The sequence below is a fragment of the Macrotis lagotis genome, chromosome 2 (assembly GCF_037893015.1).
Source record: "Macrotis lagotis isolate mMagLag1 chromosome 2, bilby.v1.9.chrom.fasta, whole genome shotgun sequence".
In the NCBI taxonomy this organism is placed as follows: Eukaryota; Metazoa; Chordata; class Mammalia; order Peramelemorphia; family Peramelidae; genus Macrotis; species Macrotis lagotis.
Window position 1 is genome coordinate 254742913 of NC_133659.1, and position 26055 is coordinate 254768967.

At 39.3% G+C, this 26055-nt stretch overlaps 1 protein-coding gene and 1 pseudogene across 1 annotated transcript; both read left to right on the top strand.

Moving 5' to 3' along the window:
* Nucleotides 1-675: 675 nt before the first annotated feature.
* On the top strand, nucleotides 676-12803 carry LOC141514773 (keratin, type II cytoskeletal 3-like). Its single transcript, XM_074225857.1, has 10 exons — nucleotides 676-856; nucleotides 998-1179; nucleotides 3894-4114; nucleotides 5337-5397; nucleotides 7212-7307; nucleotides 7782-7946; nucleotides 8516-8641; nucleotides 9520-9740; nucleotides 10750-10784; nucleotides 12030-12803. The coding sequence occupies exons 1-10, from the start codon at nucleotides 676-678 to the stop codon at nucleotides 12413-12415; spliced, it is 1674 nt and encodes a 557-aa protein (XP_074081958.1). The 3' UTR covers nucleotides 12416-12803.
* An 11815-nt stretch (nucleotides 12804-24618) lies between these two features.
* LOC141511617 (ATP synthase peripheral stalk subunit OSCP, mitochondrial-like) lies at nucleotides 24619-25418 on the top strand (annotated as a pseudogene).
* The last annotated feature ends 637 nt before the right edge of the window (nucleotides 25419-26055 follow it).

The following is a 26055-nucleotide window of genomic DNA, read 5'->3' on the forward strand; positions in this document are numbered from 1 at the left end:
CTTTTGATCTGCTGGTTTTGTGGTCCTATACATATGGTCCCCTAAAGTGAATGCTTTACATGTAGTGATTAATGAGATGGATAGGGAAGGTTATCATGAAGGATTAGGAGGAAAGGAAAAATGCTGACTTATAAATCCCAAAACTGAATGTAAAGTACTTTGGGGATTTGGGGCTGTGTCAGCCCCTGCAGGAAGGTCCCTTTTCTAATTCAAGCTTATTTTCATTGAGTAACACAAAGCAATTTGGAAATTTGGAGTGATTATCAAGGTGTGTTGCTAGTTTTATACTTCATCTTTTGCTGCCAGGCAAACCCAGCCCGTTAATTCCCTCAATTAGGTGGCTGGCATAGAAGGAGTTAGTCAAGCTCCCTGGCTTCATATAAAGGGTCATCTTGGGCCCTGAGATTCAGAAGCTTTCTGAGTATCCTCCAGTCTTCTTCTCCCTGGTTCTTTGAGTTCATCTTTCTTTTGTAGTAGATCATCATGAGCCGCCAAGTCAATTATAGCCAACAATCTTGTAGGACCTCCAGTGGAGGGCAACGTCAGGGATTCAGTGGCCGATCTGCTGTGGTCTCCAGCAAGAGTCGCATCAGCACTGGCAGATCGACATCTGCTTCCCGATGTGGAGGAGGTGGTGGGAGCCGTGGTGGTAGTGGTTCCTCAGCCTGTGCCATGATGGGCAGGGGCTTTGGCAGCAGAAGCTTGTATTCCCTTGGGGGAAACAAGAAAATCTCCATCAGTGTAGCTGGGGGTAGCCACCAGGTAGGGTCAGGTGGTGGCTTTGGTGGTGGTCGAAGCTGTGGCTTTGGGGGGGGCAGTGGATTTGGAGCTGGTGGCTTTGGAGGAGGAGCTGGTGGTTTTGGAGGAGGAGCTGGTGGTTTTGGAGGAGGAGCCGGTGGCTTTGGAGGAGGAGCTGGTGGCCTTGGAAGGGGAGCTGGTGGTTTTGGAGGAGGAATTGGTGGCTTTGGAAGAGGAGGTGGTAGCTTTGGTGGCCCAGGTGGCTTTGGTGGCCCCGGTGGTCCTGGTGGTTTTCCTGGTGGAATCCATGAAGTGACTGTCAACCAGAGTCTCCTAAAGCCTCTCAATGTGGAGATTGACCCCCAAATTGGGCAGGTGAAGACCCAAGAGAAGGAGCAGATCAAGACCCTCAATAACAAATTTGCTGCCTTTATCGACAAGGTGAGTCAATCTGGAACAAAGGGGGTAATGAGGAAATCTAGCACCGTAGTATCTGTCTAGATTCTGTATTATGATGTAAAATGTGCTTGACTTGAACTCAGTAAGCTAGTTCAACTGTTGGTTCTATTACCTATTTCTTATGAAGTACTCTACCTACTTCCTATCTAGTGTTCTGTACCTCAATTCCTCATCTACATGAAACCTGGATTTGAGATTCTCTAAGGTCCCTTCCAGATCTAAAAGATCTATTGTATTTAAAGCATTCAGATCTAAAGATCTATGATCTTTACTGTCTCAGTGACTTCATATGTAAAATGAGGCAATTCGCTTAGAAAATGGCTGAGGTTCTATCCAATTGTAGAATTCTATCATTCTACAGCGATCTTTAGACAGCAAACTAACTTAGTTTAGCTACAACTTCCATGAACTTCTCAGTGATCAATCAACTTTCAATCAGTGGTGAATTTTGTTTCCTTAGTCTTAATAATATGGCCATTCTGTTCACATCCTTTGTCCACAGTACCGATTCAAGTTTTGCTGGGGAGAAGAAGGTCTTTGAAACTAAAGCTCTTTATTTTTTCTATCTATCCTCAGATAGATTTGAGTTAGTTAACTTAGAAAGACAGAGGGCAACTCTGTTAAAACTGATCTTTGTCTCTGCCAGAGAGGTGTTGCTTTCTCTGCCTAGTTTAAGGATAGAATGGTAAAGTTGGGCCACAGTGTCAAAGATGTATAGATAATAATAGCCCCTCTTTCTAGAACCTCTTACCATTTGCAAAGTACATTCTTTACAAACCTTATAAAAAAAAGGTAATTTAACTTTTACAGATGAGAAGACTGAGGTTAAGAGATTAAATTCAAGGACTCTGGGCTAATAAGTATTAAGGCTAGAACTTGAACCCAGGGTTTTCTGATTTAACAAAAAAAATTTTTTTTTCTTCTACTAGAATTCCTTCTAAGATAAATTATCACAGGACCATACTATTATTTATTTTGAAGGGTTGATAATGACTAAATTCTTGGCATTATCTGTGAAGGAAAAAATGATTTGGGAACTCATAAAAATGTGTAGTTTTGAGGAAATAACTAAATAGATTATTATTATTATTATTATTATTATTGTTATAGACTTCTTTGCCTACACATTTATTCCTTGGATTGAGGAAGGATATTCTTATTAGGATAAATGTGCATAGCAGTGGAGAAATAACTAGTGCTCCCAAGTAGCAGTATGACATTTGAAATCTGGTCCTCAGATGACTAGCCCTGGAATCTTCTGCAAGTCATTATCTCTTTAAGCTTCAGTTTTTGTCATCTGCAAAACAGGCATGAGTACTACTTGCACTGCTTATCTCATTTGTGAGGATATATTGAGAGAGAACTTCAAAACATATAGAAATATGAGCTATTACTATTTTGATAATAAAGAAAGAGGGATAGAAAAACCTATAGGGGGCACAGACAATTTAGTACAACTGATCTCAGGCATAATTATGAAGCAGAAATTTACTCTCATTTCTGACTTCTCTTTTCCCTATCTCCCCATAAAACACTTAAACCAAATTCCAAACTCCATGCAAATTTGGCAATTTCTTCTTGAAAATGGAGTAGAAAGAATTCTGGAAGATCTATGTCCTCAGTCAAATTTCTGGGTGGTCAGTGTCCACCTCTATTAAATGGGCTAGTAGTCCTCTGGCTCTAACATTTAAATATTCCTGCCCTTCCTCCCTACCCCCTTCTCACGTTTCCTGACAAAACTCATTTATGGAGAGTTTGACAGGATAGTAGTTAGAGTGTTAGACCTGAATTCAGGAAGACCTGAGTTCAAATCCAGCCTAAAATAAATTAGCTGTGTAACCCTGGGCAAGTCCCTTAACCTCTGCCTCAGTTACCTCAATTATAAAATTGGGATAGCAAATAGCACACCTGCTTCCTAGGGTTGTTGTGAGGATCAAATGAAATAACATTTGTAAAGCACTTAGTGCTTGGCCCACGGTAGGTGTTTAATTTCTGTTCTCTCTTCTCCCTTGGAGGACAATCTGACATCTGTATTGTAAAAGACACTGGAAGGGAGAGGATTACTACTTGAGGGTAAAGGTTTCACTCTCTTATTGTGAAGCCTTAGATATGAATGGAGAAATCATACTGGAAGGCAATGGGTCTTCTTTTCTATGAGAAGACATGACATGAGATCAGGTGTTATCCACATTATGCAGAAGAGACTGAGAATGTTTTATTGTTGGGGATTTTCTTAGCAAAGATGCTAGAGTAGTTGACCATTTCCTTAATATGAGATGATATAATATTGTATGTTTCATATATCATGCAGCATAATAATAATAAATATAATATATGATATAATAATATAATATAATGCAACATAATGCTATATAAATTATGATAAGATATGATACAAAATGATATAGCAACATGGTATAGTATAATATAACAAAATAATATTTTTATCTCATAGTAGTGACAGTAGGCATTGAGTTATACTTCATAGTTATAAAGTACTTTTATATTTCCTTATTCATTTGATTCTGCAATAATTGGTGTAATCATTAGTTAGAGTGTGGTTAAGTCAATATTAGAATTTAAGTCTTCTGATTCTTTGGACTAAAGTAATCATTCACAGAGCTTTCTGGGGATGGATGTTGGTCAATATTGCACTGGAAGAATCCAAGGGGTACTGAGAGTTTTTCCCTTTACAGGTCCGGTTCCTGGAACAACAGAACCAAGTTCTAGAGACTAAGTGGCAGCTGCTGCAGGAGCATGGCTCTAACTCTGGCTCTGGCTCCCCAAACCTTGAGCCCTTCTTTGAGAACTATATCAGCAGCCTCAAGTCCCATCTGGATGGGATACTTAATGAAAAAAACAGGTTGACTGATGAATTGAGCACTATGGAAGATTTGGTTGAAGAATTCAAGAAAAAGTAAGTCTCATTTTAGGTTATAGCATAGCAGGAATTATGGTGGGTGGGTCAAAGATTTAGAACTGGGAAGGACATTGTCCTGTCCTCTTGGGAAGGGTCCCAACATGTTCATTCTGCTTCCTAACAATGATTTCCTCATCCCCTTGGATTTAATGTGAAGATAATATGGTAAAGTAGAAATTGCCTTGGATCAAAACTTAGGGGGGCTCTGGATGCCTAGTCCCTGTTTTGTTAATTCTTGGTTTGGTGATATTCTCTTCTCTGGGTCTGCTTTCTTTCCTCTAGACTGAGGTGACTGGACTCCAAAATAGTCCCTTTGACTTACTATCCAATCAGTCTTCCCTTCTACTCTTCCCTCCACTTCTATCACCTGTCTATAAGGCAATTTCTTTCTCATCATTTAAATGACTACAAATCCTCATCATTTAAATACATACTAGTTCAAGAAACCTTCCAATGGTTTGCTTGTATTCTGTTCTCCTGAGGCCTCCCCTTTCCCTACATTTTATATTTCCCTCATTTCCCATCCCTATAGCTCTTGAGAGGTCAATGATCACAATACTGGACACCAGTACTGATTAATGTTCTCATGATTCTTTCTGGCCTTTTATATGGGTGGATAGAGGGCACATCCCTTGTCTGGGTAATTAAAACTGCAGTCTTTATAAATAAAATGGTGTAATTAAAACTTCTTTTGGTAGAAGACTGGAATCTTTCAAAAAGACTTTTCTATCACAATGTTGAGAGAGAGCATATACTTAATGTAGATTCTATTATGTAGATAAAAGCACAGACATAGGCAGATAAATAAAAGACAGAAAGATAGAACTGAACTGAATTGAGATGGAAGACAGAACAAAAACACAGGCATTAGACTGGATAGTAAAGTATTAACATCACATATAGACAAGCAAATTAGGGCAAACTCAATTTGAGATTGGGAAATTAAGGTAAGTGCAAAATGGGGAAGTGGTCCTAATTCCAGGTAATTTAGGTTCTTCCCTGATCAATCTAGGAGGGCTTTCTTTGAAGAGGAAAACTTAAGAAGATTGTATAATAGTTAATTCATCACTATTTGTATATTTTTCCTTAGGTCCTACCCAAACCCTATTCTTCAAAATAGAGACTGTATGCTATTGACCATTCTGGTTTTCCTGATTATTATGAAGACCCTCTGGAAGCCTCAGGAAGGTTTTGACCTGAACTATCTTTTTCTCCACAGGTATGAAGAGGAGATCAACAAACGCACTGCTGCTGAGAATGACTTTGTGGTTCTGAAGAAGGTGAGCTTCCTCTCTCCTACTCCTATTCCCTGGAGAACTCACAGTGATATTTGTGACTGAGAGGTTAAGGGGGATTAAGATGCTCTGCTTTATGCCTCATCATCACATTATCTTTCACTTTGAATCTGGAGAGCTGGAGAAACCCTTGGGAGGAGTAAGGATTCAGGCAGATATTTGCTTACTGGACAGGTAGTAATCCTTCTGAAGAGGCCCTTCCATAGTGTGAAGTTTCTAGTATTTAGGGTAAAGCTATTTCTTTACTCTCCCCCAACCCTCATAAAAATGAAGGAAGCACCAAAGATCCTCTCTGGATTGGACTTACTGAATTTTCAAATACAATTGAATTTTAAGTTATACCAGCAAAATATACAATAAGAAAAAAAAGGCTATTATTTACCAGTTGTATGAGTGTGTTACTTCATCTGAAACTCAGTTTACTTATCTGAAAAATATGTATGCCAATACTTGCACTGCCTTTCTTCCTGGTCTGTATGAAGGAAATTATTTTGTAAATCTTGAGTACTAGCTAAATTAAGGCAATAAGTAGTAGTATTATTACCAGTAGTCAATATTCTTGGTTTATTTATTAATAGGTTCTTATCTATCAGTTTAAAGGACAGTAAGAGTCTGGAGAACATCTTCCTTTAGAGGATATTATCTTCTCTAATACAAATTCCTCACTTGGCTTTGAAGATCACTCCTTGGAGAAGTAGCAAGATGTAGTCAGAGTCCCAGATGTGGAGTCAGTAGGGACCAACTTTGATATAAAGGACAGTTGTGGGATCCCAGGCAAGTCACTTTAATCTCTAAGTCTCAGCTTCCTCAGATGTAGAATAGGGGTTGTTGTGAAGATCACATGAGATATATATGGAAAGGGCTTTGAGAGTCTTAAGTGTTGTATTTGTTTGTTGTTATTAATTCAATTGGTCATGTGTAATTGTTTGTGATCCCATTTGGGATTTTCTTGGCATAGTAGTTTGGAGTGGTTTGTCATTTTCTTTTGCAGTGTATTTTACAGGAAAGGAAGCTGAGGTAAAGAGTATTATCTAACTTGCCCAGGTTCACACAGCTAGTAATTGACTGAACTGGATTTGAATTCCTGTCCTTCTGGCTCCAGGGCCATGGTTCTATCCACTTTTAAACCTAGCTGCTCCAACATGTTACATCCATCTCAGTTACTATGGTTCTTTTACCATCTCATCTTTCCTCTTGTGTTATTCTCTTCCTCTTGACTTCATTGGAGTTAGGCAAACCTATCCCCAATTCCTAATACATGTCATCTTACTGTACAAGTAAGAAAGTATGTAAGATAAACCTATAATCTTGCTGTCCCCCTTACCTTTGCCTCTCCTCAGGGTCCAACTTTGTCCATCTCTCTTCCCTTCCAGCAAATTCTCCTTTTTCAGGAAGCATTCTTTGATGACCCCTTCTCTCTTTGCTCAACTTCCAATCCCTCAACCCTGGTATGAGTAAATCCTTCTAGCTGCCCCATATCTGGTCTTTGGTTCTGTGTCCTCCTGGGTCCTGGTTTCCCCATCAGCTTCCAAAAGGTCTTAACTATATCTTTTCTAAGGAAGCAGCATTGTTAAAAAAAAAATAGAAAGAACACTGACTCTGGAATTAGAGATCTATGTGACTTTGGGCAAGTTACTGAATTTCCTTGGGCCCAGATTTTCTTACCTGTAAAATGGGCAAACTGTACTAACTGCTCTTTGGGGGTCCTTCCATTACTGAATCTTTTCTCTCTGGATCTCTCATCCCCTATGTGGTGGGTCACCCAGAGCACAATTCAGACCAACTGAATTCTTTGACAGGATGTAGATGCTGCCTACATGAACAAAGTAGAATTGGAGACTAAAGTGGAGACCACGATGGATGAGATTAACTTCCTAAAGGCTTTGTATGATGCAGTAAGTTCTCTTCTCACTTCCTATCCTTGTTATCTACTTGCCTTCTGGCTTCTCATCAAGGGCTTAGAAACTTGTTCCAGAGAGATTCCATCTCAAGAATCCTGCTTGAGTCTATTCTTCTGGGCAGAATGGCCATCAATGACCAACTTTGATGAGCTTTTCTAACCTCTTTTTGGGGATCTTCAGGAAGGCCTATTATATAACTGCAGTACCTATTGCTAGAATTCATATTGTCTCCTCCGCATTCTATATTCGGTGCTATCCTGGTTTAGACTCATCTATTATCAGTTATTTCTGAGCCTTCTTTCTGTTTCCTACTTCTAACTTCCTTTCTCCTCTTCCTCCTCTTCTTCTTCCTTTCCTCCTCCCTTCCCTCCTCCTCCTCCTCTTGCTACTCTTTCTCCTCATCCTCTGATGGTTTGAGGTGCTCCCTGGACCATGTCTGGCAGTGAATGTATACATGTGGGTTTGCAGGAAATGTCCCAGGTACAGTCAGACAGCAGCGACACCTCCGTGATCCTGTCCATGGACAACAACCGCTGTCTTGATCTGGATAGCATCATTGCTGAAGTCCAAGCACAGTATGAGGAGATCGCCCAGAGGAGCAAGGCTGAGGCTGCAGCCCTGTACCAGAAGAAAGTAAGTGATACTGGTTTATTAGCGTGGAAAACTTCTTGTGTCTTAGGATCCTGGAGCTGGGTCTCATTAAGAGCAGACTTTGCTTCTGACAGTCCTGTCTTGCCATGTGTTAGAACCTCCTCATATTTTTTCTGAGAGTCAAAAAGCATGGGTTTGAATTCTAGACTCCCCACTTCTTAATTGTGTGACCATGAGTTGTCTCCATCTCTCTGAGATGGATTCTTCTTCAAAATGGAAAGAATAATATTTGTGGCTTTCATTATATTAAGAATTAGAGTTATTTTTTCATAATCCCTGTGGGGAAATTCCTATCATTCCTCTCATTTGCCTCTGGCTATTATGGAATTCTCAGGTTTTAGGTTCTGGAACCATCATTTTGTGATGCTGTCTCTCAAATAGTAGGTCACATGGTGCAAAAGAATGAGGAATCATGGGATTCAGTCCTGGTTCTGCTGTGGGACTTTGGACAAGTCATTTCTCCTCTTTGGACCTTGGTTTTTGCATCTATAAAATGGGAACATTAGACTAGAACATCTCTAAGCTCTGACTATGGATCTGTTTTCTATTAGCTGGGAGAGCTGGAAAACACAGCTGGCAGTTATGGGGATGACTTGAGAAGCATCAAAAGTGAGATGTCTGAGATCAACAGGATGATCCAGAGGCTTCGAGCTGAAATTGAGAATGTCAAGAAGCAGGTAGGTACATGGATAGAGAGATGATGGAGGCTAGACTTGGAGCTAGGAAAATGTGGATTCAAGATTAACTTCTGATACTCTGTGACTCTGAGCAAGTTACTTCTCCTTTCTGGTCTCAGTTTCCCCATCTGTAAAATGAGATAATGTATATGAAAAGTTTTGCAAACTTTAAGTTCAGCTAGTTATTATTATGCCTTAAGCTTAAATCATAAAACATGGTTATCATAAGTGAAAATATAAGGCCTAATTATATATGTGAGAAACTCTTGGTTGGGTACATAATAAGTATTCAATAAATGCTTGTTGATTGATTTATTGATTAGTACCCCTCCATGCATCCAATTATGGTTGAGCCTATCCTGGGAACTTCACCATAAATAGTAGTCACATTCAGGCCTTGCCCTATGGAAACCTGAAACAAGTTAATGTCAGAAACACTACTAAAATATTTAGATAGCAAAGTCCTGTTGGGGGAACACCTATGCAAGTCCCATGACCAGATTGGGTAGTTGGGGAAAACTGGGAAGAAGCTATCCACCATTTTTTTTCCATTAATTCAGGCAAGCTTCTTGGCAGACTTAGCTTTTAGTGGTAGAAAGATTATTATACTCTAGGATCAGCAGACCTGGATTTAAATCCTACTTCTGATGTTGATTAGTCATGTGGAACATATAGATGAAAAATAGAAATAATACAATTGTATATTTACCTCACAGAACTGTGCTTTGTAACCATAAAGAGACATAGAAACAAAAGCTGATCCCTCTCTAGTCACACTTTCCTGGACATACATCTGAAGAATGTGACACCACTAACTCCATTATATTCCTTCTTTCCTCTCTATTCCTTCAATGTCATTCCCACCCTTTCCCCATCAGAATACTAACCTTCAAGCAGCCATTGCTGATGCTGAGCAGCGTGGGGAGGTGGCTCTTAAGGATGCTAATGCCAAGGTTGTGGAGCTCAAGGCTGTCATGCAGCAGAACAAGGATGACTTGGCCCGCCTACTTCGTGATTATCAGGAGCTCATGTCAGTTAAAATAGCCTTGGACTTGGAGATTGCCACCTACAGGAAGCTGTTGGAGGGAGAGGAATGCAGGTATGTCCAAAGTTTGAAGTGGACCTGGTTTGGTCCAAGGAGATATAGGCCAGAAGGAATTCGGGGGAGTTGGAAGTAGAGAGAGAACAAAGCTTGGTGCTATAAAGAGATCATCTAGACTAGGTGTGCCCAATCCATGACTCATGGGCCACATACATTATATTTATTATATTATTATATATTTTATATTATATTTATATTTATAATTATATATTTTATTATTAAATTCATTAGTAATATGAATTACAATGTAGTAATAAATATTGAATTCTATATGTGGTCCTTGACAACTTTGTTGGGCAATGTAACCCAGAAGAACTAAAAGGTTAGACACCCATGACCTAGACCAATCCCCTACCCAAGACATGAATCTCTTAAATGACATTCCTGACAGGAGGCCATCTTACCTCCTCTTATTGACTTCCAGTGATGGGGAACTCACTATAACTTCAGTAAATCATTTCCATTTTGGGGACAGTTCTAATGATCATGAATCTCATATCAACCTGTTTGTAATTTCTTTTCACTAATATTAATCTTCTATGGAGTAAAATAGCATAAATTTAATTATTTTTCCCTGTGTCAGGACTTCTAATATCTGAAGACAGTTTTCTTGTTCCCTCTTCTTTAGGCTAAACACATGAAAACTCAAAAATAGTGTTGGGAGGAAGAATTAACCTAGAAAATTAGAATGAACATTTTATTTTTAAAGATCAGAAGTACCCAAGCATAGTCCCAAGGGATGATGTAGAATGTCCTGCTCTAAAGTAGTTATGGAAAAGGAGGTAATTTAGATCTAACTCTGCCTGGAGAAAGTTCTTTCTTGTCTATGTAGAATTTCTTTTGCCTGACAAAGAGGGGAGTCATGGGAAGGGGGAGAATTGTTTATTCAGCTCAAAGGAAGGTGACATTTGATCCAAAGATGACTGTATTGTAGTCTGGGGGAAGTATAAGAAAAAGACCTAACTTGGGATCAGTAACGTGCAACTGAAGGTTTCTCCCCTAACAGGATGTCTGGAGAGTGCCAGAACACTGTGAGCATTGGTAAGTATTGGTTTGTTATTTTGGCAGACTGTGGGAGAAGTAAAATGTTAGGATATTGGTTCTTAAGCTATTACTTAAGAAGGGCAATAGGAATGGGAGACAAAAGAGGCTGAGGTCAGGGCTATAAAAAGCCAACCCAGTTTTGGTATGAGTAGTGACACACAAGCTATGGGAACCCATACTTGACCTATTTCCTTTCCCTTGACATTTTTATGGCTTCTCACTCCTTTCCCCCTAAGAGATCAGGGCTCAGCAATCACTGTGTTGACTGTAGATACATTTCCCCGAATCTACATTTTTTTCTTCTGAAACTTATGGTCCCAGAATTTAGTCCAATTGCTTCATTTTACAGGCAAAGAAACTGAGATCCAGATATGCATATTATTTGCTCATGGCAAATAGTTGATAAAGCCAGGATCTGAATCCTGGTTTTTGTTGTATACAATGCTTGAGTCTCTAATTTGGAAGTCACCTACTCCAACCCATGTCAGATTAGAAATTTCTGTACTGTCTCTAACATAGAAGTTGACTGGGCATCTATCTATTGGTGAAGTTCCTACAAGATGAAATATGGTATTGACAGACTTCTATTGTGTAAGAGCTAGAAACCATCTAATCCAATTCCTCATTTTATAAATGAGACATAAAGAAATGAAGCATAATTCCCTTCCCAAGGTCACATAGTGAATTAGTAGCATTTGAAATTAGAGGGATTGTTTTAATGCAGATCCATAACTAGGATAATTTTTAACACATGAAAGTCTTCAACATTTTGAAGTCAGTATTATAACAAATTCCTCATTACTTGGATTTATATTAAATTACTTGTATTATTTTTTATTTTAATTTTTTAAATTGTTTTTTTAGATTTTTTTGCAAGGCAATGGGGTTAAATGGCTTGCCCAAGGCCTCACAGCTAGGTAATTATTAAGTGTCTGAGGCCAGATTTGAACTCAGGTACTCCTGACTCCGGGGCTGCTGCTCTATACACTGCACCACCTAGCTGCCCCCTACTTGTATTATTTTTACACTATGAATTATAAAATTGATTTAAGGACTACTTGCTCTGGGCACTAACATTTTTAGTTATAGCTTTGTTTTGTTTGTGTGTTTGTGTTTGTGTTTGTGTTTGTGTTTGTGTGTGTGTGTGTGTGTGTGTGTGTGTGTGTGTGTGTGTAGCTGAGTGATGGAAGAGATGAATGTCATGTTTCTGATCTCTTATGTGGTTGTATTTTTTTCCTCCAGAAATGGTCCACAGCAGCAGTAGCAGTAGCAGTGGTGGTGTTTCCATGGGAGGAGGAGCTGGTGGACGTGGTCGAAGTGGCACCAGTGGGAGCAGTTATGGCAGTGGAGGAACCAGCGGCAGGGGAATGGGTAGCGGAGGCAGTTATGGCAGTGGAGGAACCAGCAGCAGGGGAATGGGTAGTGGGGGAAGTTATGGCAGTGGAGGAACAGGCAACAAGGGTGTGGGCAGCAGGGTCCAAGGTGGCTCAATCTCTGGTGGAAGCTGCAGTATTGGAGGCTCCTCTGGTCAGTCTGGAGGCTCTGGGAGTCACAGTGCGGGTGGCAGCAGCTCCATCCAAATCTCACAGAGCTCTACCAGGAGCCAGCGGTCCCATAGCAAATTCTAAATTCCACATGAGTAAAACGCCAAAAGCCCAACTCTGCTTATCCCTGCCCCTTACTGGCCCAGGCTAACCAAACTCAGCATTACACTATCCTCACCCCTACAGAGTTCCCATTCCTCTTCTTGCCTCTTCCCGCCCTGCTCTGGTATCCTTCAGCTGTTAAGATCACAGCCATGAAAATTATAGAGTGTTTTCAATATATTGGGAAGTATCTCCATAGCAGCTGGGACCTATACCTGTAGATAGGGATAGGGTCCAGGGACCTGCCCTCTTCCCCAGAAGGCTCTATGTTCTATGGGAGAGTCTCAGCCTAGTGATTCTAACTCTTAGAGGATTTTTTGATCTCTGCTTTATCAAGATTTCCTAGGGAGTGATACTGGTCCAGGGGAAACAAGCTCTGTTATTTCTCTTCAATAAACTGCATTGTTTAAGACACTTCAGGTCTGATTTTCATGATGTCCTCCCCACTTTCTCCTCATTGTTCTCAGTTTTCCCAGGGGAGGTTGTAGCATCATAGGGGCTTCTTGAGGTCATTATATCTGACTCATGGTAGGGCCTTTCAAGGACATATTGGACTCACCAGCCATGGTGATATCCTAGAGCTCAGGTCACTTCTGGCTACTCTCTCATCTTCACAAATGGGTTGAAAGCACTCTGCAACAAAACAATGAATAGATTTTGAGCCCAAAGTCCTGGATTCCAGTAATGTATCTGCTTCTTACTAGGTATGTGATGCTAGATAAATCATTTAATCTCTCAGCTTTCTCATCTGTGAAAGGGACTGAACACAATGATCCATAAAAACTCCAGGAATAAAGTCTATGAATTATCTCCTTGGATCTTCCCACTCTATTGAAATATTTCCTCTTTCTCCTGGAAAGGAAGATGGGTCTGAGTGTTCTGGCCACAGTCACTTGTGGAAATAAATGAACTACAGTGGGACCAATGGTGAAAAACATCATGATGTCATCAGTCCTCTTCAAATATGAAATATTTGAATAATAACAACAAGTTAGAGGGCACTGTATTTGGAGTCAAGAGACACGAGTTTGAATTCTTACTCTGACACTTACTAGTTGTGCAACTCTTAGTAGATACTTTCCTTCTTGGGTGCTAGGAGGTTCCATAGTGTACAGAGGGCCAAGCTTGGCATCAGGAGAACATGATGTTAAACATGAGTTTAAACCTAACCTTAAACACTTCTTAGCCATGTGACCCTCAGTAAGTCACTTCTGTTTGCCTCAGTTTCCCAAACTGTAAAATGAAGATAATAACAGCATCTGTCTTTTAGGATTGTTAGAGGTTGAAATGGGGATATTTGCAGTGATTAGCATGTAAACAAGCTTAAATGCTTATTCTTTTCCCTTCTTTGAACCTACTCCATGAACCTGCACAACTTCCCTCATATGGGGCTTGAAAAGGGCTTCAAACACTTTGAAAGGGTATAAAGCTTGGGTTGTTATTGTGGTTTTCATATACTGCCCACACTAAGCACTCCTTTCCCATATTCAGGTGCCCTCCCCTGGCCAATGGTGGGAGTGGAAGTGGGAGACACAGAGGCAATTCCCAATCCAATGGGAATATGGGCACCAAGCTCCAAGACAAATACAGAACAGCTGAACAGAACTCTGAATATTTTGGGGCTGTGTGTGTGGATGGATTGATTAGAGGGAGGATGGGGAGGAAAATGAGGAAGTATGGAAAAAGCTTCTGAGGCCATCTCCAGTGTATCAAAAAGTTTTAGAATTGGAAGGAACCTTTATAGATCCTCTGGTTCAGTTGTTTCATTTTTTTCAATGAGAAAACCAAGGTCCAGAAAGGTAGAATTAAAGGTAAGGACCTTCTGAACTTCAAAGTGGTCCTGGACATTGAGGTTACTGCTTACAGGAAGTTACTGGAGGTCAAGGCATGTGGGATAGGCCCTCACATCTGTTAGACACCTTAGTTGCGGGGAGTGCCATTGAAGGGAAATGAGATCATAAAGAGATCCTTTTGTTGACTTTGGAATATTCCTGGACTGATAGGAATAAGACAACTTCATTGATTGGGTGGACTCTACCAGTGTGTACTGAGTCCAATCTAGCAAAGGAAGGCTAAATCAGTTGATGAATATCAGTGAAATGGAAACATCTCCTGTTTGGGTTACAAGACCTCTGTTTCTGTAGTAGCCTTCCCTCTTTACTAGGAGCAGTGTAGTGGTGCAATGGATAGAACACTAGCCTTGGAGTCAGAAAGATCTGAGTTCAAATGTGACCTCAGATTGTGACAAGCTGCATGACCTTGGATAAAATCAATTACTTCAATCAAAGATTTAATGGCATAGATAGAGAACTGGAGATAATAGATAATACCTGGTTCCCACCAATCACCCTCCTGGAATTCCTGTTAGGGAGGCAACACCTTTAACACACAGCAGAAAATAGGACAAAAAGGGAACCTGAGTTGCCACAATCCTAAACTAGATGCAGACACTAATGACTACATGATCCCTCCTATCTCCAGTTGGCTGTTGAAAATATCCTCTAATGAATCTTTAATATACCTAAGTCTTGTGCATGGGTTTTCTCCTTTCTTCTCTAGTGCAGACTTTGAGTTAGCATATAGTCCCACATTTGGTATTTGCTACCAAGTATAGGAAATGAAAAGGGATGGAAATGATTAAATCTCTTCATTTTAAAATTTCTTGAACTCATACAGAGAACTTTTATTTCAAATAATGTAGTGAATATTTATTTAGATGTCATTTTATTTAGATGTTATTAGTTTAGTTCAGTCATTTCTTTTTTGTGTGATACTGAAACCTTCTAGGTCTCAATTTCCTTATTTGTAAAGTGAAGACAAGTTTGTTTAAGAAACTTCATAAGGGGCAGCTAGGTGGTACAATAGGTAGAGCACTGACCCTGGAGTCAGAAGTACCTGAATTCAAATCGGGCCTCAGACACTTAATAATTACCTAGCTGTGTGACCTTGGGCAAGCCACTTAACCCCATTGCCTAGTAAAAAAAAAGAAGAGTATGAGGCTTGCAGTGTGGGAGATGGAATTTAGGGAATGGGAATAGGGTTGGGAGAAGGAGGATTTCTATGTTGTTTGTACAATGGACTAGGAGAGGGGAGGAGAGGAGCTCGTATGAAAGAGAAAATGACAGGAGAAAAATGATGGACTTGGGAATAGATTCACATGACTACAATGAATATTCTGGACCAGGAAATTATTGGTAGAGAAAGAAGTGAAAAAGAGGAAGAGGAAGTGACAAGTGGACTTCTTGAAGCCCATTCTAGATAGAGTGTATTCAAGAGGTAAGAGGAAACTGATTTCTGAGCCAGGATAAGATAGGGTCAGGCTGAGGATTCAGCCTGAGTAAGAAAATAGGAGTAGAAAGACATGAAATGATTTCATTCTTTTCCATATCCATGGGCAACTCTAATTGGAGGGAAGGATACAGCAAAAGGGAAGGAGAAAGTCTTGGTGGTGACTTTGACTTGGGCTCAAAGTTGGAAGCATCAGTTCAAAGGTAACAATCATAGCAACAACCAAGACAATTAGCCTCAAGGCCTACCACATGAAAACTGTTGACCTCCCCATGCATATACATCTTGTCATACTAGTCACTGAAAAATTCTGTAAATTGACCTCTACATTGCCAACTCTATCCTCCCCTCACATACATTCAATTGAACAGTGCATCCTCTGGAAATGGAATCAGTATTTCTTACTTGTGTATAAGGCAAGTGACACATGGTATTGAAAATGATGGATGGTGATTTTTTCAAAGTTAGCCTCAGTTTCCCTGCTTTCACTTTCATTTATCTCTACCCCACCTTCTTATCTTCTCTGGAAGGACTGTGTATGTGTATGTGTATGTGTGTGTGTGTGTGTGTGTGTGTGTGTATGTTTGTGTGTGTTCACATTCTGAACTTGCATTCAGTCCTTTTATCAGTATTTTTGGATGTCGAACCCATTCTTTAAGAAATTCAAATTAGCAAACATTAATTAGGTACCTACTATGGTGTATTGCCTTGGTTTTCAAGAAGTTCAGTGTTCAATTCTAGTCTCTGACATGTGCAGGATGAGGGATGCTTAAATCCTCATTGCCCCATCTTAGTTCTCAGAGTATAAACTAGCATCTCAGCTGTAATTATAGAGGCAAGTTCCACATAATGAAACCAAACGTCTAAATACAAAAAAATACTGTTTTACAAGATTGTTATGAGGCTAAAATGGAATGTGTGGAAAGTTTTGTATAAGTGAGATAATGTACAAAAATACTACATAAATATCAACTCTTTTCATTTCTATAAAAAAAGAGAAAATGCATTCTCTCCTTCTCCCTTCTTTTCCCCTCCATACATAGAAAAAGAAAAATGATTCTAATATCTCATTGCCATGTCCTTAAATCAACAAATTAGGAACTGTTCCATTCCCTTCTACATGAACTATTTTGCAAATTATAATAGCATAGCATTGTCTACAAAAGTCCTATGAACTAGAAAATTAACCTTTTTTTTGCCTACCCTACCCACTCTACAAAGGACAAAAGTGAGTCAAAAATTTATTCTAAAAAATACTCGAATTTCTGTCCGGTTGTTGAAATGGTAGCCTAGGAAAGGCCATTATGGACTGTATTCTGAAAGGAATATGGTTTCAGATTTAATGTTGTTAATGCCATCATTACAATTTTGTGGATTATTTAGAAGTTTATCAGAAAATTATCATTATTTCTTTTAGATATTTTGATACCCAACCTCTCTCTAACTCAATTTCCTCATCTTTAAAATGAGCATAATGATATCAAAAATAGGTTTGTTATGACAGTTAGGGGAGATAACAAAGTGTTTTGCAAATTTTAAAGTGTTATATATAAGTAATGTGGTGATGACCACAATGATGATGGTGATACTGATGACCTACCAATCTACACAAATAGTGACTTAACGTGTTTGTGCAGAGAGTGACTGTATGATCACTTATCCTGGATATAATAGAAAGGATTCCTGCTTAGATAGAAACTGAAGCAGTTGACCTCTGGTGTTTGTTCTAACTCCAAGATTCAATTCAATTCAATTCAATTCAATTCAATTCAATTCAATTCAATTCAATTCAATTCAATTTATTATGATATGCATATTATGGATCAGAATCTGTAGTGAGGATGCAAAGACAAAACAGTTCTTGCCCTTAAGGAGTTTACATTCTACTCATGATCACCACATGCACAAATATAATAGAAAACAATTTGAGGAAGAAGACCCTTCCTACTACAGAAGGAAAAAAGATCAGGAAAGGTTTCAAGAGTAAATAGCATGTGAGTAGACCCTTGGAAGACTTAGGGAAGCAGAAGAGAAGGGAGTGCTTGTGGAGTATGGGGTAGTCTTGTTGAAAAAGAGGGATATGAGATTTAGGTGGAGTAGTGGCTAGAGCTCTGGCTCACATTAGTTCAAATCCACGCTTTCTAACTGAGTGGCTCCAGGCAAGCCTCTATTTGTCTTAAATCACCTCAACTATAAAATGGAAAATAATAGCACTTTTCTCTGAGGGTTATGATAATATTTGTAAAGTGTCTGACATATATTATGTGCCTAATAAATACTTGCTTGCTCTGGTTATCAGTTCAATTTGATTTTTATTTTTTAGGTTTTTGCAAGCCAAATGGGGCTAAGTGGCTTGCCCAAGGCCACACAGCTAGGTAATTAATAAGTGTCTGAGACCAGATTTAAACCTGGGTACTCCTGACTCCAAGTCCGGTGCTTTATCCACTAATGCCACCTAGCCACCCCTTCAATTTGATTTTAATGTAGAGTCTGTTAAGGGAAATAACAGGAAACAGTGTTAGAGCCAGATTGTGAAGGACTTTAAATGCCAGGATGAAGAATTTGATTTTCATTCTATAGGAAATGAGGAATTAGGAAAATATATTGAGCAGGGGACTAATAGTCAGATTAATACTTCAAGGTCATTTTGACAGCAATGAAGAAAATAGATTAGAGAAGGAAGAGGCAGGAAGCAGAGAGATAAATAGAAAGTGATTCCCATAATCTAGGAGAGAGGTGACAAGATAATGAGTGGTATCTGCATGAGTCAAGATTTGGGGGCCAAATTTCCTCCAAGTCCTTGCCCATGTGTAGCCACCACCTTGTAAAATTTTACCACCAGCACTGTGGCTGCCAGCACACAGCCCCGGCTGCCCTTTCTCCAGGGCCCCCTCTGTGGGGGTCTCTGTGGTTGGCCACTAAGGGCCCTTTAATCCCTCCCCTCAACTTGGGCCACACCATGACAGTTGCTCCAAGGGGCTTCATCAGTTCCTTCTCCTGAAGTTCCCCAAATAAGAAGTACCGTTAACTTATTACTAGTTGTTGAGAGATGTTAAGATAGTGAAATCAACAAGATTTTGCATCTGTTTGGATGAGAGAACAAAGCAGGAGTCAAGGATGATATGAAGGCTAACTTGGATAATGGTGGTGTCCTCATTAGAAGTAAGAAAAGCTTGAAGGCTGATGGAAAACAATAACAAAATAATGAAGGGTGGAGACATTGCAGGAGAGGATAAAGAATATGTTTGGGAGGGGTGAGGTATACATAGAGAGATGGAATGATAGGAGACTTATATCTGATAAAGGAATTTGAGAGAACTCCTAATCATGGAAATGCATCACTTCTGGGTTAGATGGCAAGATCAAGGTTAGCACAATTTCTGTATGCAAATGAGCTAGAGTGAAACAATAGGTCATAGTTGTTGAGCCAATTGAGAAATTGGGAGGCTAGGATATTTGGAAGACTTTGCCAGATCTTGTGTTTTTGAAAATCCAAGTTTATCTCCATAACACAAGTAGACATTGAAGTAGTTAATCATCATCATCAACCTCATCAACATCATCATCATCATCATCATCATCATCATCATCTTGATCTTCTTCTTCTTCTTAATTTTCTTCTTTTCTTCATCATGTTTTTAACAATATAACTTCGTCAGTGGGGAACTTTCCTGAAGAAATACCTTCTACCAATGCAGTTGGGACTTATAGTCTTAGAGAACTGACTAGAAAATTGGGAAATTAAATGACTTGACCAGGGTCATGTAGCCAAAACTTTTTTTACCTTTTTTACCTCTGTCATTACCTCATTTTTGCTTTTCCATTTGATTTGGGGCTGTGGAGACATTCAAGTAGTATGGGGTCGTCTCACAGAGCAGAGTATCATAGTATCACTATGTAATGGGAAAGGACTTTAGAGGCCCTAAAGTTTGACTCCCTTATGTCATAGATAAGGAACTTGAGGTACAGAGTAGTTACATGACTTACTTAAGGTCACAGCTACTAATTGTCTATGGTGGTATTTGAACCCAACTTTTCCTGACTTTACTGCCACTCTAAGAGACTTGCTTAGTAGTATGGAAGTGAGAACATATGCCTTTTAGTCTTTTGGTTCCCTGCCTTCCCAGTTGATTTAACTTCCAAAGTGGCGACAGTTAACTGGAGTTATATGTTGTTTTATGAATAGAAATGGCTTGAAGCATATTTGCAGAAAAGAGGTTTGCTCTGACTGAGATAAATGAAGTCACTCCTGGATCCTGGCCACTGCACTTTTCACGTCTCCCTAAGGCTTTACTAATGATCTCCAAGCAATCCTCTTGAATTAGAATGGAGAAAGCATTTAACCCTCCATTTTATTAATAGTTTCTAGATCTTGGCCAAAGGAGTGACAATGGCATGAAGAGAATGGTTAGGAAGAATGTGGTAATAATAAGGTGTCAATCAGATTAGGGGATAGGTGGAAGTCCAGGATAGAAGAAGATTAAGATTGTTCCTGCCCCATCCCTCATCTATAAAGAATTTATTTATCAGAGATGAGAGGAGGCAACCTCCTCCCTGCCCTTTGAGATTCTTTTACCCATAGGTGCCTCTTTCCCTCCATCTGAATGTGAACTCTTGTGGATCCAACCCATGTGTATCTTTGCTCTGGATCCTTCCCTCCTTCTTGATGTTCAACATGGGTTATGTAGCCAAGGTGTTGGCTGCCTAGCTCTGCTATTGTTGGCTGGGTACAATATTTGAGGCCTAGGGCACCTGTGGATTGTTGAAAGCAGGATGGTGGTTTCTACTGGGGGTACTTGTCCAGACTTGCCATAGTTTGTGGTGTGGGTGTTCCACAAGAAGGGCAGGTTTGGGTTTGGGAACCTGTGGCTTTGAGGACACATAATCTGTCCTATAGGTTCCTGAGGCTATTGCAGAGAAGGAGATGGACTGGGGTTTCATTCTGGAGGAAAGTTCTAGGAATAGGGGAGTTGGATAGATTGGGAGTCTCCTGACCATCATTGTGGGGCTGACTCCCTGAAATTACAGTCTCCCTTTAACAAAAGGAAATCATCCTCAGAATATACTGCTCTTTCAAAAATTTTAGAGTTGTTAAGGCTTTTCTTTTTTTCTGGGTACAACAATCCCCAAAATGAACTTTTTATATGTTTATATGGTGGTCTGGATACAGTGGTAGTTGGTGTTGCTATTCTTCATTCTTGAAGAATATGAAGACCTCATCAAGAGTAGATGAAAGTACTAAAAATGTTTAGCCTGGAGAGGAAAAGACTTAATGAGACATGACAGCTATTTTTAAATATATAAAGGCTGTTCTATGAAAGAAGGATTAGAGGGGATTAGAAGTAGAAGTAGTTTGGTGACTAGGAGGAGAAAGAAAGAGATGAAAGCTGATGAGGCAAATTTAGGTTCCAGGTAAGGAAAGTTTCTGAACAACCAGAATTATTCAAAAGAGAAATGGGCTTCTTCTTGGAAACTTTAGGTATAAAATCTTTTAAATTAGAAGGCTAATTCTCAGTTATGCTACAGAGTTGATCTGTCTTCCAGGTGTGTGGGATAAAGTTTTGAGATTTCTTCAGTAAAAATATTACAGATTGAATCTGGTTAGCTATGTGCCCCTCCTCCCTTGACAAAGCAAACTTCTAGGATATTGTTGAAGAGTCAACTGACTTCATCTTATCTGTTGATGTCTGGAGAATCATTCAATTTCTGGGACTAAAGAGATAATCTGGTTTTGGTTTGAATTTTATGTTCCTTTCCCTAGATTAGCTTGCTTTGTTTGAATTCTATGTCCCTTTCCCTAGGGTAGTTTTCCTGTTTAGATTGTAAGACCACATTCCTCATTAATGAGGGTAGGTCAGTTTTTTTGGGGGGGGAATGATCCAGTTAGGATAAATGTGATTCTTGAACCTTTCCCTTTTGCCTCAGTCTCTCTAATTGTGGGATGTTTCTTGAGAAACAAATAAACCCTTCTCTTCATACCTTGAGAAATCTCTGCAATTTATTTAAGTGGCATTTATCCCACACAGTTTGGGGGCTCATCACCAGGATAGCATGCCCATTGGGGACCTCAGCTTCTCAGAATTTGGCAAAACAGTGCTGTGGCCACAAAATTCTGGCAGTTTGTCATTTTTCTGGGAAGCCTTGGTTTCCCCTGTGCAAATGACCCAAAGCAGAGAGACTTGGTACAAAGAGAAGAGCAAATCTGCGGCAGGAACATGATGTCAGTGAGGACAAAGAACAGTCTTTAAACCTCTATACATAGAGACCCCAAAAAATGGTAAGCCTAGACCTTGGAATCTGAGGGCACTAGATTCCTGGAGGGTCCATTTGGGTGACTGAGGGTTGGGGGTGACTCCTTCCTGTTAGGGCATAAGGGACTTGGATCTAAGGGCACTAGATCCTGAGAGGTCAATGTCAATATTTAAAATGGGAAGGACCTGTCCTAAGCCTTCCCCCATGGGGAAATCAGGTAAATAAGACTAAAATATAAAGGAAAAGTAAGAAGAAAATGATTAAGTATTGTAATGAATTTGGTCTGCCTTTGGGAGGGAGAGCCCCCTCTGCATTCCTGAGACATCAGGAATTTGCCATTGGCCTGTGTTTTGAAATTCAGTTTGGAAAATTCTGTTGCATTTTGTGTGATCTGTGTTTGTGCCTTGTTTGTCTTTATGTGTTTAGAATGTCTATTTACTTGTGTGATTTGTTAAACAGGGAAAGGAGGAGTTGGCAAGTTCCCCTAAAGAGTTCCTTGGGTAGCCTCATTTTGTTTTGGATTTTTAGGCAGTATTTATTTAACTCTCTGGCTCATCCCTTGAGCCTGCTTTCTGCCTGTGTTACAATAGATAATAAAAAGGAATGGATTATGGAGGCCAAACTACTCACCCTGTTATTCTACCATTATGAGAAGGGCCCCCCCTTCCCTGTTTATGTTCCCTCTCTTTCCAGTTCTCCATGATTCTGTGGTGCTAGAATGTTTTTCCCCCACTCTCTTTTAGAAAAAAGACTAAGAGAGAGAAAATTACTTCAGGAAGAATTAGTAAAACAAATGTTCAAAGGGACCTTATTTTGAAATAAAAAGAAACAGGAAAGAGATAGTGAATAGTATCATAGAAAGAAATGCTATGAGGTTGTCAGAGAGTCAGGTTAATCCTAAAGTATATGATGTGGTTACCAAGATAGGCCAGTATAGGGGAAACTAAATAGTTAATCTTTTCCCAGAATGATATGGTAACAAAGCTTCAGAAGTTTATCTGTTTAGATTCTGGTAATGTTAGTTTTTACAGAAAATTATGGGACATGTAAGGATTTAAGAATAGATGATCAACTGCCCCCCCATTGTCCCTGTATAAAAGTTTTTCAGCATTACTCTATTTGAAGAAAGGGGAGGAGGGACAGGGAATATTCTGATTAGGCTAAGGGATTTTTGGATGACTGTTTGCATTTTCCAGGGTTTTAGCAGTTATAATTAAAAATGCTCACTATTAAAAGCTGGGGATGGAATCATATCTGTGGTTTGTATCGCTGGATAAGCTATGTGACTCTAGTTCAGAATACTATGAATTAAAGTCAAGAAGAGCTAATGAAAAGGAAGTAAGTATGGAAATGAGTTGAAGCATGTAGACAGAAGGTTTGAGCAGGTTTGACTTTGTATACCAAAGATGGCTTTTGGGAACATTGTGAAGTGGCTTAGAAATCATTGTAAGAGGAGAAGAAAGTGGTTGTGCTTTGGGCTGCCCCCCCCTCCACATGGAAATCAGCCCCTCCCTCACTAGGCCAGTGGTAGCTGTACAGAGTTAAGGGAAGGGTGGGGGTTTCTTAAAGAGAAAAGCTGTGGTTTGGGGAGAGTTTAGAAGAGTTTAAGAGAAGAAAGAACCTTTAAGGGGAAGATTGAGAAGTTTTAGGAGGAAAGTTTTTTTTATCCTTACGAGTGTCTGGGAAAGATTCCATACTTTCTCCCTGGGTTGGGGAAGGGGTGGTGGGTTGGACATGTGGTGGTCTCAATCCCATCCACCATCTTGTTAAGACTTGAACCCTAGACCGAGTCCACCTGAGAGCCTACCAGCCCGTGGAGGGAGAGGGGATAGACAAGAGAGACCTTAAAGGGAAAGAGATCCCTCCATAGGTGAGATATGTGATTGGGAATAAAATATATCTAAGATCCAGGGCTTAAGAGAATCCTTTATTGAAAGGAAATCACGTTTAATGAATATCTGCTGGCCATGTGGCCTGAGTGATAACTGGAATTGTTTTAAGTTTCTGAACTAGAGTTTTGGAAAGCACGCTGAGGATTTTAAAAGAGGGATACTAGTGTTGTAATATTCTGACAATTTGTACAGAATGGGAGGAATTAAATAACCTTAGATTGTTAAATTCGTTTGGGATTAAACTGTTTTAACACTATTGTAACTTTTGCAAGGAGTTTGGGATTTTAAAACTCTTGTGACGCCTTTGGGCTAAGAAAAGTGGTACTGGGTTAACTAAGAAGAGAAATACCTAGGTTATAAGGGATGTTTACTGATTTCTTTTGGAAAAAAAAACTCTAATTGGTTTTAATGTTGAATAATGCTAACAATTGTATTTTTATTTTGGATAAAGCTTTTGAAATGTGAGTCCTGGATTCTCTGTATAAGGTACTCTAAAGTTTTTATCAAACTTAACTGTTGGGAAGTTAGTTGAGTTGTAATTACATTGGGTTTTTAAATGTGTCATGTATGAGACTGGATTCTGAGAATTTGGGTAAAGAGACAAAAGTGTAAAGAACATGGGATATTCATTTTGCTCTTGTTCTAAGGCAAATGAGATGTTTAAATAAGAATCTTAATGTTTAACGTATATATTAACAATGCATATTTAATTTTAAAGAAGTCAAGAATGTGGACTTCTAGATCCTATTTGACCTACAGCGGTGGCAGGAGAAGATGGCTGCGCCCGGTGTGGCCGGGATGATCCAGCAGGTACGCTGCTTCACCACTTCAGTGGGCAGACCATTCGCTAAACTCGTCAGGCCTCCAATTCAAGTGTATTGTCTAGAAGGTCGATATGCCACTGCCCTTTTTTCTGCTGCATCTAAGCAGAATAAACTGGATGTGGTAGAAAAGGAATTACTCAGAGTAACAACCCTTTTGAAGGATCCCAAAATGGTTGGCTCTATTATGAATCCTCATATAAAACATTCTGTTAAGATAAAAACCCTAAGTGAAATCATAGCAAAAGAAAAGTTTACCCCCATCACAACCAACGTCATGAAATTGCTTGCTGAAAATGGTCGCTTAAACAGTACCCCAGGAGTCATTTCAGCATTTTCTACCATCATGAGTGTGCTCAGTTACTACTGCATCTACTTTAGATGATGCAATTCTTTCAGAATTAAAAACAGTCCTGAACAGCTTCCTGAGTAAAGGTCAGGTTCTGAAAATGGAAGTTAAGACTGACCCTTCAATCATGGGAGGAATGATTGTTCGTATAGGAGAGAAATATGTTGATATGTCTGCAAGAACCAAGATCCAGAAGCTAAGCAGGATTATGATGGAAGCTATTTAAAAGTAACATTTTTCCACAGTTCATCAATGAAACTTCCAAAAATTGTGGAAACAATAAAGTACTTGGAAATTTTCTTTGTGTTAATGTAGTTGAAATTTGAAATGCCAATAGCCTTGAATCTCTGTTATGTAAAGCCAATGTGATTTTGGTTTAGCAAACAAAGCAAAAAACCCCCCTCTGATTTATGAATGAAATTTTACTAGATTTTTGTCACAAATCTGTCTTATACACTTATAATATAAAATTGTCTCAATTACTCTAAAAAAAAAGAATGTGGACTTCTCTCTTACTACAGACAGCTGATGGGGGCTCTGAACAAATTGCAATGGTGGGCCTTATTGTAAGATGACTTATTGATGAATAAGATGTTTTTATCAGTTATGTGATTCTTTTGTAACTGCAAAGGATTATATTTGCAATATTTAGCTATCTATTGTGAATATGTTATTTAAATACTGTAATTTTAAAGCCTGGGATTAAGGTGATTGCTTTGAAGGGCAATAAGGAAAATCTGAAAAAGTATGACCTTTTCTAGCATAGATCTGTGAGTTCATGAATAATGTAATATTGGAAGGATTGATTTAAAAAAAATCTAGTAATTTGTGTGTTACTCTGTTATTTTTATTGCTGTTCTGTTATAATGAAATTAATAATGCATGTTGGAAATTTAAAGCTACCTAAGATGTTTTAATGGTTTTAAAGAATTCTGAAAAGTAATTTGTATGTTAGGGGTAGCTGGGTATTATAGTGGTTAGAGCACTGGCCCTGGAGTCAGGAGACCTAAGTTCAGGTCA

What these genes read in the sequence shown, in the direction of transcription:
- LOC141514773 (XM_074225857.1), top strand. Translation starts at nt 676, where the DNA reads ATGGGCAGGGGCTTTGGCAGCAGAAGCTTGTATTCCCTTGGGGGAAAC. An exon ending in TTGCTGCCTTTATCGACAAG is followed by an intron (nt 1,180 to 3,893) that starts GTGAGTCAATCT and finishes TTCCCTTTACAG; the next exon opens with GTCCGGTTCCTGGAACAACA. An exon ending in ACTTTGTGGTTCTGAAGAAG is followed by an intron (nt 5,398 to 7,211) that starts GTGAGCTTCCTC and finishes ATTCTTTGACAG; the next exon opens with GATGTAGATGCTGCCTACAT.